This window comes from Acanthaster planci, linkage group LG02 (assembly GCF_054643075.1).
Source record: "Acanthaster planci isolate LZ-2023a linkage group LG02, COTS_SCS, whole genome shotgun sequence".
Classification (NCBI taxonomy): Eukaryota; Metazoa; Echinodermata; class Asteroidea; order Valvatida; family Acanthasteridae; genus Acanthaster; species Acanthaster planci.
Window position 1 is genome coordinate 556,258 of NC_141778.1, and position 17,278 is coordinate 573,535.

Below are 17,278 nucleotides of genomic sequence, written 5' to 3' on the forward strand. Positions count from 1 at the left end.
AAAAAACATCAAAGACAATTTAAAGAGAAGTTACATTAGTGATCTACACGTATGGATCGTACAATGTGAATAGTGTTTGACTATGTCGACATATCATTTGGGCAGGGCATTTTTTTACAATGCACCCTTAAGAACACGTACGTTTTGCATTTATTCATCGACTTAGCTCATGGCATACATGTACATGGTGCGCTGTGCTGTGGTCTACATGACACAGTACACGTGTGGAAAGCAACCGAAAGTTTTTAATGTTTCTACGATTATTTGTTCAACAGCATGGACGTAAAAAATGTGTTCCATAGACTGCGTCAGTTTGATGCTTACCCCAAGACTCTGGAAGATTTTAGAGTGAAAACCTTCGGTGGAGCAGCAGGTAGGCAGCATAGCCTTGACAGCCCCATCAAGGCATCATACCGATCGTGCAGTGTCCCAAGGAGCTATATATGCAATCACACATATGAAGCCAAACCATGGTTCACAACCATGCACATGCATGACATCTAGATGCTCAACCAACCATAAAAACTTCACGTGTGAAATAAGGCTCCAATAACATTCGGGCTTTATTTTCCTCTTTAAATAAACCTCCCTGCCGACACCACCGTGATTCGAACCCACACCCCATGCATCACAAATCATTACTGTGCCGTAACCGCTTGGCTCCCGCAATTCACACAAATTGGTGGTGTTTTTACTGTTGATATACCGATGAACAGCTGCAACGTGAGTCTAATATACATTGGCCATGCGCAATACAAACACAACCATCGTGGTTTGGCTTCATACGTATGGTTGCATATATATCTCATCCCAAGCATGTCACTCACGCCAGGGGCCTTGGCCATTCTGTAACTCTGATTTCATTGTCATGATTATGTATGATAATACATCATCTGCAGGATACCGGATGCATGGTCTAGGGCATTATGTTAGCTTGCAGCTGTACGCTACCCCCAGAACTGTGGGGTCCGACGTCCACCCATTCATGGGAGTGAGGTAGAACGGACCCCACAGTTCTGGGGGTAGCTTTTCACAACTTCACCTCACACTTTCTTCTAAGTCTTGGGCCTAGGCCTACCCCAGAACTATGTTGTCCCATGTCTGCCCCGTATTGTGTTAGTCATGTTATTGCACAACAAGTCAACATGTTCAAATTGTTTCCTGCATAGAAGAAAAACATAACAAAGATTGTCACACTGACTAATTGTCTAATTGACTAATTCACTCTGGGTAACAAGTACAACCTTACAAAGAGTTCCATACACAGACAGTACTAAGTTTATATAACGGGTTTTACCCTTACCCAACGTATATATTAAACACTGTATGCTCAGTGCTTGTTCGAGAGCTTGCGAAAAAAGTCACAAGCTTACTCAGGTGGGACTAAAACCCACGACCTCCTGCTTACTAGTGCAGACGTCTTAACCACTCACTAAGCAGGAGGTCGTGGGTTCGAGTAAGCTTGTGACTTTTTTCGTAAGCTCTCGGACAAGCACTGAGCATACAGTGTTTCATATATACATGTACGTTGGGTAAGGGCAAAACCCGTTACGTAAATTAACATCTCCCCAACGCAAAAATACATCTTGAAAAAAAGTACTAAGTTTTCCGTAACATCTTACAACAGCTGTCAGAAAGTGATAACATGTCCCAAAAAGTGACATTTAGCAAGGAAATTCCTAAACATTTACTTAGAAAACACTTTGGTTTTTTCAAACATGTCAGACAAGTCTCATAGGTTTGTGCACAGGGACATCAAGTGTTGTCTGTATATAGAACTCATTCCATCACCAATATGATGCAACCATCATCATGAATATGATAAGTAATTTACAGTTTGGTTTGAGATTAACCCTAATGCAATGGAAACGAGTAACAGGGCTAGGCCCGAATCCTTTAATTTCAATATGATTTTGCACTTACCCTGAGGGAGTTAAGGTTAATTGAAAATTGAAGCCTGTTGATTGACTGACCAGTTGAGGATTAATATACATGTACATTTTGAAGGTGCCTCAAAATTGTTCTAGATTTTCAGTGTAAAAAGACGGCACTAAATGATTCAAAAAATAACCATGATAACAGATTGCATCATTGATCACACTGGCTGCAGGTATTTTTAAGAAACTTTGAGTAGATCTGAGAAATTGTTTCTTGTGTTCTTGTTTTTAGTTACCATTGTCAGTGCCATCCTCATGACTGTGTTGTTTCTGTCAGAACTCAACTATTACCTGACAAAAGAGGTACAGTATGTTGCTTATTAAATCACGGGAGTACATGTACTCTCAGAAAACCTGAAAGCAAATGTTTTGCAATTCTTTCAAAGACTTTCATTGATTTTCCTTCAAATGAAGAAAAAATGTTTTTATTCTCCAAGCAAAAGACAAGTAGCACTCAAAGTGTATTCTTGAAATTGTTTGATTCGAAAACTTACAAATATACAGTTGTATTTTTGACATATTCCCTTATTGTTTTCCTTGCTGTGTTTCTCTGAGAACTGACTATTCTTCCTGAATCTTGGAGGCCAATCCTATATTTTCAACTTGTTGCAATGAGCTTTTTGTAATTTCTGAGAACTTCAAGCAATAGCTTTCATATGCCCCGTAGCTTGAGTTGAAGAGATTACACAATGCCATTGTACATGATCTTACAAAGTACTCTCATATCACCTGCTGTCACATTTCCAATCCCAACCACCACTGTTCCTGCACTTTTTGAAACTATACCTTGAATACTCCAAATACGCTGTACTTGTATCAGTTTTCTGAATCTGTCTCTAACTCCCCACCCCTCCCTTCAACCCCCTTCACCCCCCAACATCCCTTTGCAGCAAAGAAAATTTAAACTTAAAGTGACCCAAACATTTAAAACCAAATCATGGTGCAAGTGTTTGAAAGAGGCACTTCAAGGCTGGAGAACTAAAGTACAAACTGCCCGTTTGGGTAGAATGTACTTTCTTTGAATTGATATTTCCAAAGCCTCAAATGTTTTTATCTTTCATCAATTTAACAGGTTATTCCAGAATTGTACGTTGATAACACAAGAGGGGAAAAACTGCGGATCAACATGGATATCATTTTTCCCAAAATGCCCTGTGTATGTAAGTTCAGAAACAAAATACCGAGTAATTTTTTTTCAATGTATGGTAAAGTGACCATTATAAGAAAATCTTAGTGTAAAGCCTTAAAGAGGTGTTACTGTAATTTCCTTATTTCCAGTTTTAAGTTTAGATGCAATGGATGTCTCAGGTGAACACCAATTGGATGTAGATCTTAACATCTATAGGAAGAGGCTGGATGCTAAGGGTAACCCCATCGATGAGAAGGAAGAAACCATCAAGCTTGGTGAGGAAGATAAAGATGCTGCCAAACTCATCAAGGTAAAATTGACAAAAGTACACTTTTTACATTGTTTTCTTTTATGGACACGTGATACTTTTGAAAAGTTGAAGTTGTATAAAAGAGTAAGACTACTGTTTTTTGCGACCGTATGCCCACCATACTTTTAGGTGTTTATCCACGTGATGAATATGAATTACACTCCCACTGGCTTAGATATGATTTCCTTTCTATTTAATGTGTTAAAAGTGAACTGGAGTATAAAGTCAAGAGTAGGCAATAAAGAAATCAGAGGGCAAATCTTCTTCAAACATAACTAACAAACCCATTTGGCAGCCAATCCCTTGCCTTGTATTTTAAGAATTGGCACTCCATACACACTTTGCATATCATGAATAATAATCTAATGTTGGGTGAGTCAATTTTGTACATAAGCTGGGCTATTTTGTCATCCATACATGATATAAAGCCGCATTTTTGGCTTCAACCCATACATTTTGCTTTAGAATTTGTTGTTAAAACTACTTCAAAGGGTTGGAGTAACTCATAAGATGAAAAAAACTACATTGTGTTGGCAATTTGAGTAACTGTGACTATTTTGTACTGGCAATTTAAGTGGTTTCTTTCGACGCCATAATAATGTAAGACAGACAAGTAGAATCTATCTCTTTTGAATTTCTCAAGAAGGGCTGAGAAATTTGTGTTTCTTGCCCAATCAAGAATGGAAAGACAGAATGCATTGCTGCCTAAGGTTTCCACTATGGGAGTGTGGGGGATCATGCTAGTCACTGTGACTCAGTGGTCCCTAACTTTCTGGTGGTCCACCTTGGTTTGAAATGCCACAAGGTTTTCAGTATGGGGCTATTACATGGTGAAGACATTCAATAGTTTTATGGGAAGGATTGACTGCTGTCAAATGTTTTCACAGAAAGTACTCACTGGAAAAGTTCATTGTGGGGAAGGTTACCTCTAGAGAGAAGGTTAAACTTTTGACCTGACGTAATGAGGGAAAAGTGATGAACTGGTGATCTGCACTTCATTACAATAAAGAAAACTCGGCAAGAGGTCAAAGGTTGCAGTAAAAAGAATTATTACAAAATAAAAAAACAGAAACTGGGACTTTGATTTGCTGCGAAAACTTGGATAGTTAATGCATTGATTTAAACCCTTCACGCCAGGACGCACTAAGACACGCTGGAAAAATTGAGATCCTCAGTCCGCTTTTCAGCTATTATTCTTGGCCCACGCTCCTCGAGCGAACACGGTGAAAGAAGGCAGACCCTGGCTCTTGTGTATATGGTAATTGGTCTTTGTGTGTAGCCCAGAAATGAAAAGACCGAATTTGCATCATAATCACCAGCTTCACAATAGTCCCCACTTTGAAAAGAGGCAACGGGAATGTGGAAGCTTGAGTAGAGCCACCGAACAATCAGCCTTTTTACCGTGTAATTCAAAGCGTGCAGTGCACGCTGGGCCACAAACTGAGAACTTGCTGTTTGGCAGGTGGCCTTCATGGCCAAGTGAGGCTGGAATTCTTAGAGTCGGCTTTTGGAAAGAAATTCCCATCGAGAAGGGGTTAACACAAGAGTGTGCAAGGATTTTAAAAGTAAACAGTTTTAGCATGTTGGCATAAGCCTACCTTGATTGACAAAATGAAATAAAATAATACTAATATTACTAATAAAGACATTGGCTTCATTAAATGAACATTAAATGCATTGATTTATGAAATCAAATGAATGACTTAATCTTGTTTCATAGGTCACCATACAAAGAAATACCCAGAGGTCAATCTTCCCCCATAATGGTGATATATAATCTTTGGACATAGTAATGGTGTTATATTCCTAATTACACTTATTTTGTCTTACCAGGCCAAAAAAGAAGAATTGGACCCAAATAGGTGCGAGAGTTGTTATGGAGCAGAATCAAAGGAACTTCAGTGAGTATTGGTTGACAATAATACATTCTTCCATTAGCCTAAAAGATATTAATGTTGCTCTTAAAACATGCATTGAAATCAACTTTCTACTTGTAATATACTTGTAATTGTTCAAGATAGAGAAGATACTGAAGGAACATTGAATTCCCTCTCTTCTTTGGTTAGATGTTGTAATTCTTGTGAAGATGTACGAGAGGCTTACAGACGAAAAGGTTGGGCCTTCAATATGGCAACTGAGATTGTACAATGCAATCGAGAGGGCTGGAGCGATAAGATTGATGCCCAGAAAGGAGAAGGTTGTCAGTTGTTTGGCTACTTGGAAGTTAATAAGGTAAACCTTTCCACAGATCTCATGAACTATACCAAATTACACCCCCAACCAATGTGCTCTAATGTTCATTCAATTTACATGCATGGTTATGTGAGTTGTGTTTTCATGAGGTTTGACTACCCGAAGAATCTCATCTTATCATATATCCCAAGGTTTTAAAGAAAGTTACAGAACAATGGGGAAAAAAATAAGTGAACACATTTTTTTCATTTCCACGAATTCTTTGGTCTAACGGGTCAGTTGCACTTTTTGTCCTGGTTAGGTGACAGAATTTCCACGAATTCTTTGGTCTAACAGGTCAGTTACACTTTTTGTCCGGATTAAGTGGCAGGGAATTTTCACAAATTCTTTGGTCCAATGGGTCAGTTACACTTTTTGTCCTGGTTAGGTGGCAGGGAATCTCCATGAATTCTTTGGTCTAACAGGTCAATTACTTTTTTGGTCCTGGTTAGGTGGCAGGGAATCTCCACGAATTCTTTGGTCTAACAGATCAGTTACTTTTTTGTCCTGGTTAGGTGGCAGGGAATTTCCACTTTGCACCAGGTAAAAGTTTCCAGCAGCATCATGTTCACGTCCATGACTTACAACCATTCATCGGAGACAAGGTCAGTTTTTGTATGTTTACCTCAACATACTTGCAACAACCAAGACTGTTTTCTTGTGTGTACATGTACTCATGCACCATAGTTGTGGGGACATACACTCGACATTTCACCTATTTTGTGGGGACCGAAAATGTTGTGGGGACTCAGAAATGTCCCCACCACTCGGTTCAAATTTCCCTAACAAAAGAATTTGTCCCCTGAATACGGTGAATGCCTACACATGTATTACTTGATACAGTATATAGCAGACAAGGTCAGTTTTGTACCATTGGTTCACAAATTAAAATTTTAAAAATTGGTATATGTCCAGCAGTGTGAAGGATAGTTTGTCCAGCGGTGTGAAGGATAGTTTGTCCAGCGGTGTGAAGGATAGTTTGTCCAGCGGTTTGAAGGATAGTTTGTCCAGCAGTGTGAAGGATAGTTTTTCCACATTTGCTGAACAACAACGTGTTCATGGTGGTTCCTTTGGTTAAATACTTTTTCTTACTGTATTAATTTCTTTAACTGCTTTTTTACAGTTCAACATGTCACATCATATCCAGCAATTGTCTTTTGGAATGGAATATCCTGGTATGGATAATCCACTGGACAGGACTCTAGTCACAGATCGAAGAGGTGAACAGTCTTAAGTGTTTCTGAAATCAAGTCTTATCCACTCTGTTTAGTGCCTGCTGAGAGCGCCATTTTAAGTTTTACATAGGATTAGCTATTTCCCATCCTAACATATTCTCATGACACCGTCTAAGATTCTTCCTTTAACATCAATTATTATTTGTCCACATTATATTCATTCCAGGCTCTACCATGTACCAATACTTCATCAAAGTAGTTCCAACAACATACACCAAACTGAATGGGCAGACAACGAGGACAAATCAGTACTCAGTCACTAAACATGAGAAGCAAGTGTCTATCCTTAGTATCAGTGGTGAACAAGGCTTGCCGGGCGTCTTTGTTCTATATGAACTTTCACCTCTCATGGTGAAGTTCACAGAAAAACACAGGTAACATTTTCTTCCAATTTCTTGTAAATGCGTATATTTTACCGTCTTGCTAATGTTTCGTTATCTGGTTTTTTTTTATTGTTTTTAAATGTTGAAAAGTTGCTGTGAAATTGCCAGCTTCTAAACCGTATATTTAACTTATTTCAGGATCTGGCATGGGTCACAAAATGCATTCTGACTTCTTTATATTGACAAAAATGTACATTTACAAGTGTATTTACATGTACAAACTAAGGTTTCTTTCAAGACACAATTGTATTCATTTCTTCAGGATATTCACTCTGTTTCCTTGTCAGGTCATTCATGCATTTCTTGACCGGAGTGTGTGCCATCATTGGTGGAGTCTTCACAGGTACAGTAACTGATCATTTCTCAGCTTGAATTTAGCAAGGTGGTGCTTGGATCAACCTAACTGTAACCCTTGGGCTCTGACCACCACTAGCATGGGAGTTGTGATAGGTGTTGGAGTGAAAGATGAGACATTTTTGGAGTTGATAGTAGATTTATGTGATGTGCTGCTTCAGTGTTCAGTTGTTGATCTGAGCTTTAAAACCATTTTCATGTTGCTTTACTTTTTACAGTTGCTGGCCTGATTGATTCATTTATCTACCACTCAGCTAAAGCAATACAGAAGAAGATCGACCTTGGCAAGGCGTTATAACAATGGCTTCCACACATCCCTTGTAACCTGTCACAGTGCCCTCTATAATCCATTCACAAGCCAGTAGACGAATCCATCAACATCACTGAACATTCTCAGTGGTCCCCTCTAATCATGGAAAGTACACTGTTGGGTTTTAATTTGAAACACTTGCCATAGAACACTTGCTTTGTGTGTTCAGTGCTTGTAGTTTTCTCAGTGCCTTTTGCTATGGGGGGGGGCATCAGGACTGTCCAGCGCAACTGTAAGATTGATTGCCACCTGTCTGTGAGTTTGGCCATTTCTCACATGCATTTACAAAGCAGTGTTGAAATAATTGAGAAGTAAATGTGGAGCTCAGTTTCATGTTTCTGTGAAAACATGTTGAATTTGGAGTTCAGTAAATGTGTGATAACAGGATAGAGTACAATCACTTTTTAGGGCCTGCTTCTTGTTTTGGTGAACTAATGGGCTTTTCTGGATGCATGTACTTGTACACTGAAATATGGATATATTGTTCAGAACTGACAGAGAGCCCATAATAAAATATTGGCCAATTCTTTTAATGAATTTGAAAATCTTTGAAACTCCCCCAAATCTCAACATTTAGTGTTAGAGATGATTTCCTTAATTATGCACACTATTTCAGGGTACACAATTTACAGTGTATAAATATGCATACACACTTTTACAATATGTAAAGTGTATATGTAACTACCCACCCATTAGCCAGCTTGAGTCCATCCCACGTGACTAAAGGCTTGTAAATGTTTTCATTTCAAAGCAACAGTCTCAAATGACAGGTTGCATCAACACAACGTTTTCTTAAAACTTTCATTTGAACATAGCAAAAGAATGGCGCTAGGAAGAGATACACATCAAATTCCTCACTGTACTGAAGTCATCTCTTAATGAGAGCCATTCCTTCTTGAAAAATGTCAATACATGTACATTTTACTGCATTAGCCATGTTCTTTTTGTTAAAAACATGCACTCTTTATAGATTGTACATTGGCAAACGGTGACGGGATCTTGTTGGACAAGTTTTTGTCAAATACATTTGGTGCAGTTTTTGATTCTAATTTTTATAGACTATTCTTAATATGTGGGAATGTACACGTATTCCCAGTAGAGGTGCACTATTAATAGTTTCATTTTTATATCTTGTACTGAAGTTCTTCTTTTCCTCTTGATAAGGCAGTTATCATGAAAATTTAAATTGAATAAATATATGATCATTTTTCCCATCAAATCTTTCATTGGTTTCATTTGTGTTCACATGAATTAGCAAGAAAAGAGTCATTATTTTAACACTTCAGCTTTCTCTCAGGAAGCAGTCAGTCTCGACAATTCATCTTCAAACAGCAAGTCTCCTATTTTTATTTCCATCTCATTGAACCTTAAGCTCACAGTCAGGCTTCAACTCTTGACTTGAGCAAATTAATAATATGGTCACTAAAATCCAGTCGCCATTACGGGATGGCACAATTTTATATGAAACTTAAATTTACCCAATTGACACAGGCTTACATCGTTCAACTATGCCAAACCTTACCTTTCCAATTTCTTTTTTTAATAAAATAATGTTTGAACAGAGTTCAATTCAACTTTGGAGTTCTGCAAAACTTGAATAGCAGTAAGGAACATGACTACTTGAGCTGAAAGTTAGAAACAATGTTTCGTGTAACGATTGTGAAAATAAGAAAAAGTAAATGTGAAAAAGAATTACATCTACATTGGAATACTGTCCCATTCGAAGTAAAAAACTGCTGTAGCATGTTTGTCAAACAATAACTCAAGAGTACAGCAAATCAAAATTTCAATTTCCTTTTTTTCAGTTTTCTATTTTTCCATTCAACAGAAACTTCTCGGAGAGTCTGCAGAACCTTTCACAACAATACACATTGATCAGGTGTTTCAATCTGGGAATTAATGACAAAAAGTGTGGCTACCTGTTACTTAATCAAAAGAAATCAAAAGCTGGTGATGTCGGCTGAGATTTCCATAATGGTGCAGTTGTCATCACAAATCATCTGTCCAATGGTAGTACTTCAAAAATCAGCTTTTGCCAGAACTTCTACATTTGTGCAAGGCAGGTGATGACTGAATTTTTCCCTTGTCCGGTCATTTTTTTCAATCAGCTCCCCATACTGCACACTACCGTCTACTAGCATCGGATGCCTGTTCCAACACTCATAAACAGTCCAAAAGTCCCACCGCCTTGAATCATTGTCTTGCCCACTGTTGTCATCAGTTCCCTTCCCCTTAGTCCGTATCTGTTGAGGGACGGGAGGTCACAGGATTATTGTCACTTTTGTCAGATCAAAATCATACAATGACTGCTTCAAAGAAAGCACATAAAACAAGCAAATTGGAGCAATTTTTCCTTTTCAGGCAGAACATGGTAAGCGCAAACTGTGACTATTGTGCTGTCCAGCCACGAGGCTAAATGCTTGGTATGTACAAAGCACTTTATTTAAATTTGGGAATTTGGAATTATCAATACGCAAACTTAGGCAGTGTCTGAAATGGGCTTCCAGAGCTATGGCTAGCTCTGTTGTCTACGCGTCTCCAAGCACTTCTAATGGAGTGAAGACCTAGCTGTAGCTCTAGATAACAGATTCGGATGCAGCCTTATACACTGTACCACTCAGATAAGTTGTCCATGGCATACATGCCGTTTTGTGCTTAATTTACATTTTTTCACAAGCAAATGCAATGTCTGAAAGACTGTATTATACCTGAGTGCAGAAAAACCACCAAAGAGGGCGCCAGATCCCATGCCGACACAGAATCCAATCATAAAGCCCATTTTGACTCGATCAAAGCAGCTAGGGCCGCCAGTGGGTGTCATTGACACTGGCATTTCTGGTGATATACAAAAAGGATGTGAAATACCTTCATTACCAACTGCATCAGCAAAATAATACATGTAATAAGAAAATAAAATGTAAAAAGTGCGCATAAAAGAAATGCATCAAAATGGAATGGAGCACACATAGGACACAGCAAGGAAAGAATTCCATTTCCATCATGGATATGGATATAGCGCTAAGTTTTCCCTTCAATGATTTATTACCTATCTGAAAGCAATAAAATGTAGTAAAAAGTCAAACTTAGCAGTAAAAATATTGAGCATGTTGAGGTACATGCACCTAGAAAACACTGGGATTTTTCAGTCCAGCCTCAGGGGCATTGTGTATAAACTCCCCGTTTTTGTCATTTTATTCTTCCAAAACTGGTCAGTTCCCACCTGAAAGACCAAAGGCAATGCTCCTTTTATTGCAATGATACACTCAAAGTTCCCCTTATAATTTCCTCAAAACCCTACAGTTATTGCAAATGTCATACTCATCTACATGTACCAAGGTGAATCCAAAACTTTAAATGTATGTAGGTCTCCCATAGGCCGGCCTAGTACTGGAACAGGGTTCCCAAATATACCATTCCCCTCATGGTTTGTACTAGCTCAATCGAGTGGAGCGTTAGTAGTCATCTTTTTCAAATTTTGGACTGGATGACCGATCCAGTCCAAAATTCAAAAAGAGGAATATCAACGCTCCACTCAAGATAGCAGAGCTGGGTTCGTACCAGTTCAGTTCACATAACTCAAAAAAGATGTCAGTCTTCATACATAGAAGAAGAGTACAGAGATACACAAAAACCTGAAAAGGTGATTCTAAGAAAAATTCATTTCCTGGTTCCTTCTGCCCTGGTACCGAGTGGTAGGACTATGATAACCATGATATAGTCCTACCATGGAGCTATAAAAAAGATCTACCAGGCCATTTGCCATAATGTGTAACCACCATCATAAAGCATGCCCATGTCCCCCACACTTCTAGCCCCACTAGTGTGGCACAGACTATCACTCCCGATCCATCCTTAGGATAGATCGAGAGTGATAGTCCGTGCCACACTAGTGGGGCTACATGCATCCTTCATGCCCTTGCGCGATCGCCCACACGCCGCGCCAGTCCCGTACGTACATGTATGCTCTTGCATCAAAAATTCAAAGGAAAAAGCGAACCGATTCCAAGAAAAACTTACTCAAAAATAGTGTGAAGTTGTGACAATCTAATAAGTCTGCTCTTCCTTTGAAACTTAAGTCTCTCTTAAAATGACGTGCATTACTCAAATCGTTTAAGTTAATCTTTCTTGAGCAGTACACACATGTAACATTCAGACACTGGGCCTATCATTCAACCCGGCAAGGCAAGTCAAGCTGGCAGCCATCTTTTGATGATGGCCTTTTCTTTGTATGGCGCGCCACCGGCACAAAAATACCGATCAACGTGATCTCTTCTTAACCAGCTATCGTCTAACACGTGTTGGCAGGAACAAAATTTATACTTACGATTTTCTTTCTTTTAACCAAAATGAGTGATGTGGTATTACCTTTTTCAACATTTATTCTTTGTTTTTGATTTCAAAATACACAAAGATAATATATATTTTTTTCCTTTTTAGGTTTTAATCAAACTGAAAACTACATGTAGAATTGAGACTGAAGCCTCTTCATCGTCCGTCATCTTCCTATACTGTGCAGAAATCTCCGCGGGACTCTGAGTCACACATCATTTGTTTGCTGTTTGTCGTTAGTGGCGTTTGTTTATTGTGTCTTTGTCTTGTTTTGTTATTATTTTGTTTGTTCTTTTACTGTTGCTGCTGCTGTTCTCAATTGAGACCAAAGTTTCTAACAGCAAATCACTGGAAATGACTGTTATATCACCGTAATGGATGGAATCCCGCAACTGCAGTTGACACGTTGACGTCTTTGTTCAAGCTGATTTCTTGCATGTACGAGCTCCCTCTATCATTGCTCCGCACGTCGGATGCTGAGAGAACATGCGGAATTGGCCGGGCGGGCTGCATGGGCATGCAGGTGATGTAGAATATGGAAAATCTATTCCCACTATATATCCTGGACCCTGCAAAAGAGCAAAAGATCCCCCCCCCCACTGAGGAAGGAGAAGTCTGAAATGAGTCCGAACTCTGAAAAGTATGGAACTTGCAGTCTTTGGAGTTTGACCCGGGAGGCGGCACCCGCTGACAGAAGACAAGGTTACATTATCGATGATGACTAGTTTCTTTGAAATTCTGGATTGTGACTGGGGCCCACAAGCCACTAAAGCTACATATCCGCCGCCGGTGGAGCTGCCGGTCATGTCAGCCTTTACTTTATCCAGCGCCGATTTGCCTCACTGGAAAGAAACTCGCCCTTGGCTACCAGCCTGCGGACTACGAAGCAATTCTCCCGAAGATTATCCTGCTGCGCAGCGCCAGCGGGACGCGGAGTCTGCCAATCTCTAGTTGCGTCATGCCACGAAAGTATCGATAAACTCACGGAAGCTTGGATGGGGACTGTCGCCGGATCCGTAGAGGAAGATCAGGTGCGATCCCCTCCCCCGTAGAATCCTCGAGCTCAGTTGCGGCTTTAATGGCGGATAATGCATAAATCTAATGAGAACTAGAGCAGGATGTATATGGCTTCACGATGCACAAAATTAATATCGGCCAGTTTGTCAACAGAAAATTGCTGACCATTAGGTGAATAACCATTGACCTATGTCTACAAGTATACAGAGGATATTCGACAACTCACACTGATTTAACTCAACTTTAGAGATGACTCCAAGTTATGTCATGGAGGAAATGGCTGCCGCTGACCATGCAGGTTGACTAGTGAAGGCACCATCAGGTTCTCTCGTGAGAGGGTTTTTTATAGCTCCATGCTTAAACCAACCATACATAAAGTCGGAGCTTTTACAACTGATAATATTAAAAGCAACGCCTAATGTATCACCGATTGACCGATAATGTATCACCAACCGATACTGTGGCACACATTGACCAAAAGTATTGTAAAATTTATATCCAATAATGTCTCACCTGTTAATGGATAATGTAAATCCAAAAAGTCTTTATCCAATAATTATTTATCACCTGCCAACAGATAATGTAACTTCCCAAAAACCTGTAACCAATAACGTTTCACCTGCCAACGGATAATGCATCAACAGGCAAGACATCAAAACTCGACCGATAATGGATACGTATCGGAAAAGGTATGTAAAACTATAATTGTGTCGCCCAAATGAGGTTTTTAGAGACACTAACTACTCCTAATTGAATTCTGAATGTCTTGTTACCTCATGACCGCATGGGTGCAACTATGTGTGTCATAATGTTTTATAGACAAAACTGTGTAACTTTGTATCGATAAATGGTGCGTATTTACTCAGCACCCGACTAATCACCTCGCTTAACATATGGGGATTGCTGTGGTGATTGCACTCAGACACAAAACTTTCATTGCCATTGACTATTGAATGTATTTTCTGAAAACCTTCCCTCAAACTTTTATTTTGAAAATATGAAAAGGGGCGTAATCATATACGCCAAAAGAGGACCTTGCTATGAAACATTCGTCGGAAAAAATAGGCCTCAATAGGGGAATGTAATTAATTAATTTCAGGTTTAAATGAGGACCACCCTGCAATCGGGAGGTGGAAGCTCAAATTGGGAACACAAAAAAGGGGCACCTGTTCAGAAAATGGATTGCTTTCCGTCGCAAACAAAAAAAATGAAAAAACATACAAGCAAAATAAAAATAGATGCTTAATTTGTCAAGAGACAAAATACACAAATGAAAACAGTAGGCCTATGGTAGACTGAAAGTTAGAAAAAAATTACAGCTGAACTGACAAAAGTCGGTAATCCGATGAAGAAATTCCCAATCATTGGTGAATACATCAAAGTTTCATTAAAATCTCCGAAAGCATATAGTTGCAGAGATTTTTCTTAACTTTAGGACACACATAGGAGTGCACACATACAATCGTATTTGGGGACACTGGTGAAAGACTCCAAAACTCGGTTTGGGCAACAACTTATTTTCCACAAATATCTCTAATTATCAGTCGATTTTTGATATCTTGCCCGTTGATACATTATCCGTTGGCAGGTGATTGGATGGAGAGTTTTTGGACTTACATTATCCGTTTAGCAGGTGATACATTAATTTGGATATAAATTTTTACAACACTATCGGTCATTTTGTGACACAATATCGATTGGTAATATCAATCGGCTATACATTATAGGTTGGTGATACATTAGGCGTTGGTTGTAACATTGTCAGTTGTAACAGGCGCCCAGTAAACGGTCAAGCAGTTTCCAATGAAAATGACCACATACCAGCCCATATAATATTGGCAGTCTACATGAAGGATGCAAGTGGCACATAACCGGCAAAGTTTGGCTGAAATCATCGCTAAAACTGTAAGGAAACAAAGCCATTGCAGGCACGTAGAAACGGGGCCAGTGCCCCTTCCCCCTGAAAAATAAACATCATTATCATGTGACTTGATGAAAATGACGTCATTGCCGCTTGAACAAGCCATAAGCAGAAACAGGGGACGTCGGTAAGTTGTGGTTTGCTCCCCGACCTGATTGTGAGTCGACCGTATTGTTGCTGTACCCTAACGTGGCGCGGCCGCTAATGTGGCGCAATTTAATTTTCGCTTCTTGTGTCAGTTAACGGAGCAATATTGGAAGCTCAAATTTCACAATTAGTGAAACTACATCAAACTCCTTCACATTTTAATTCATAAATCTCGATTTTAAGTACCTGCTCCAAAGTTTGGATGAAATTTTATTTTTTCCAATTTTCCGATTTTTTTCAGATGTGCAAATAGATCTCTTTGATGTGCCCGAAATAGGAAAAGAATTTTCTGACAAACTTGTGGATGGGTATTTGAGTGGAAGTAATGTTTTACAACAATATATCAACTTAAACGGATTTTGACTTCCTATGTCTTTTTTAAGTGCCCAACTCCGCTCAATTCAAGCCAATTTCCGAACGCAGCCATTTTTGGATTTCGAACGAAATTTCATGACACTGAAATTGTTTCCAAAGGTACAACACCATGTATCATGAGGGTAATAGTACCAGTTTTAACTAATTTAAGTTTTAAGTTTTTCAAGGAAACAAGTTTAACAACACTGTGTGAGGAAAATCAGCATCGAAGAGCGCCACGTTACAAGACTCTATACTGAAGTCGATCTGCTGTCCAAAATCCATAGATGGAAGACCATTCGGTTTCAGGCGTGAAACGCCAGAAATTAACTTTAAAGGATTTCTTGTTGCTGTTGAGTTGTTTATTCCCAACCCCTTCAGAAAGCATTCCCATAACTTATGAGCAAGTTTGTGATGTCATCTAAGGCAAAGCTTCAACATCGTGATTGGTTGTGCACAAATAATTAAAGATTTTTTCTTTTCTGATAAGGACAACTCCACTAGGCCTGATAATAATTTGTGTTTAGACTTGTCAGTACTTATTTTGAGGTGACCACCATTTTCTTCGGCAAAATTTGGGTTTTGATTATTTTTAATGCTGCTGTGTGACGCTTTTCCTGTGACGAGTTTACGCAACATCGCCTTCATTATGGCATTTGCCTTCATTGTGCGCACGACTTGGACTCCACACACAGATTTTTCTCTCCCCCCCCCGAATAATCTTCCCACGTGAGTGCATGGAGGAAGGACTATACCAGAATATGATGACAGGTGCATATTCTTTACCCCAATGTGCAAAAAGTGCCAAAAAATGAAAAAGACCTGTAAATGCCCAAAATTGGGTGCCAATAGAAGAAATTTAAGAGGACACAGCAACGTTGTCAGTCTGACAACTTGAAAACAAATTACCAAAACTCTTAATAGGGCTTCATGGGATATTTTATGAAGCATTTGACCAAGTACAACTGTCGGCGGAAGACATGTTGCAGCCAACTTTTGTTGGGGGCAGGGAAGCAACTGACCAAGTTAGCCTTCATTAGATCATGGAGGTGGGAAAAGATTAGATGGAAATTGAGTTTTTGGAGACTGTGCGAGAAGCCATGGTTAACTAATTCGATTAAGCTCCTGTGAAAACAGTGTAATATAAGCATTGTTCAGGACTCAGTAACATGATACAATCCGACATCACTGGGATTTCTCAAATACAACTTAGACTATTGTTCTACCATTAATCTTTCCATATCATTTTTAATTGAAATATCAAATTTTTGGTGCCAGGGTTAGCCGATTTCATTTTTAATTGTTCACACAAAATAAAATCACCTGAAAAGTGAGGTATCCCAAGCCCTGCTCTCATTTGTCAAACGGTATCTCTCTACTTTCTCGGAGCACTTGCACGTTGGACCATTTTTCAACAGTAATTTTCACAATTCAACCATCACGTGGAAGGCTCCAGAACCCAGAAGAATGAAATCCTGACTGACTTTACAAATATCACCATTTTCGAGCAGAACAGTCTCCTTTTTCCACAAAAGAAACTGTGGGGACACTTGTAATGGCAACGCGCCGGCTGGACAGCCACTCCTCAATAAAATGACCAGCAATTAAGTGACTGTTACG

At 39.3% G+C, this 17,278-nt stretch overlaps 2 protein-coding genes across 2 annotated transcripts; one reads left to right on the forward strand and one right to left on the reverse strand.

Annotated features, from left to right (window-relative positions):
• The first annotated feature begins 151 nt into the window (after positions 1 to 151).
• On the forward strand, positions 152 to 9,109 carry ergic3 (ERGIC and golgi 3). Its single transcript, XM_022250116.2, has 11 exons — positions 152 to 373; positions 2,170 to 2,240; positions 3,010 to 3,097; positions 3,216 to 3,376; positions 5,210 to 5,277; positions 5,443 to 5,608; positions 6,124 to 6,213; positions 6,732 to 6,828; positions 7,010 to 7,217; positions 7,514 to 7,569; positions 7,799 to 9,109. The coding sequence occupies exons 1-11, from the start codon at positions 277 to 279 to the stop codon at positions 7,876 to 7,878; spliced, it is 1,182 nt and encodes a 393-aa protein (XP_022105808.2). The 5' UTR covers positions 152 to 276; the 3' UTR covers positions 7,879 to 9,109.
• Positions 9,110 to 9,213: 104 nt separating this feature from the next.
• Positions 9,214 to 12,124, reverse strand: romo1 (reactive oxygen species modulator 1). Its single transcript, XM_022250117.2, has 3 exons — positions 11,908 to 12,124; positions 10,599 to 10,725; positions 9,214 to 10,133 (listed from the first exon to the last, which is right to left on the reverse strand). The coding sequence occupies exons 2-3, from the start codon at positions 10,721 to 10,723 to the stop codon at positions 10,025 to 10,027; spliced, it is 234 nt and encodes a 77-aa protein (XP_022105809.1). The 5' UTR covers positions 10,724 to 10,725; positions 11,908 to 12,124; the 3' UTR covers positions 9,214 to 10,024.
• Positions 12,125 to 17,278: the final 5,154 nt, after the last annotated feature.

Coding starts and splice junctions, on each gene's coding strand:
- ergic3 (XM_022250116.2), top strand. CDS start 277: ATGGACGTAAAAAATGTGTTCCATAGACTGCGTCAGTTTGATGCTTAC. Junction 374..2,169: donor AACCTTCGGTGGAGCAGCAG/GTAGGCAGCATA, acceptor TCTTGTTTTTAG/TTACCATTGTCAGTGCCATC. Junction 3,098..3,215: donor TCCCAAAATGCCCTGTGTAT/GTAAGTTCAGAA, acceptor CCTTATTTCCAG/TTTTAAGTTTAGATGCAATG.
- romo1 (XM_022250117.2), bottom strand. CDS start 10,723: ATGCCAGTGTCAATGACACCCACTGGCGGCCCTAGCTGCTTTGATCGA. Junction 10,134..10,598: donor GGTGGTTTTTCTGCACTCAG/GTATAATACAGT, acceptor GTCCCTCAACAG/ATACGGACTAAGGGGAAGGG.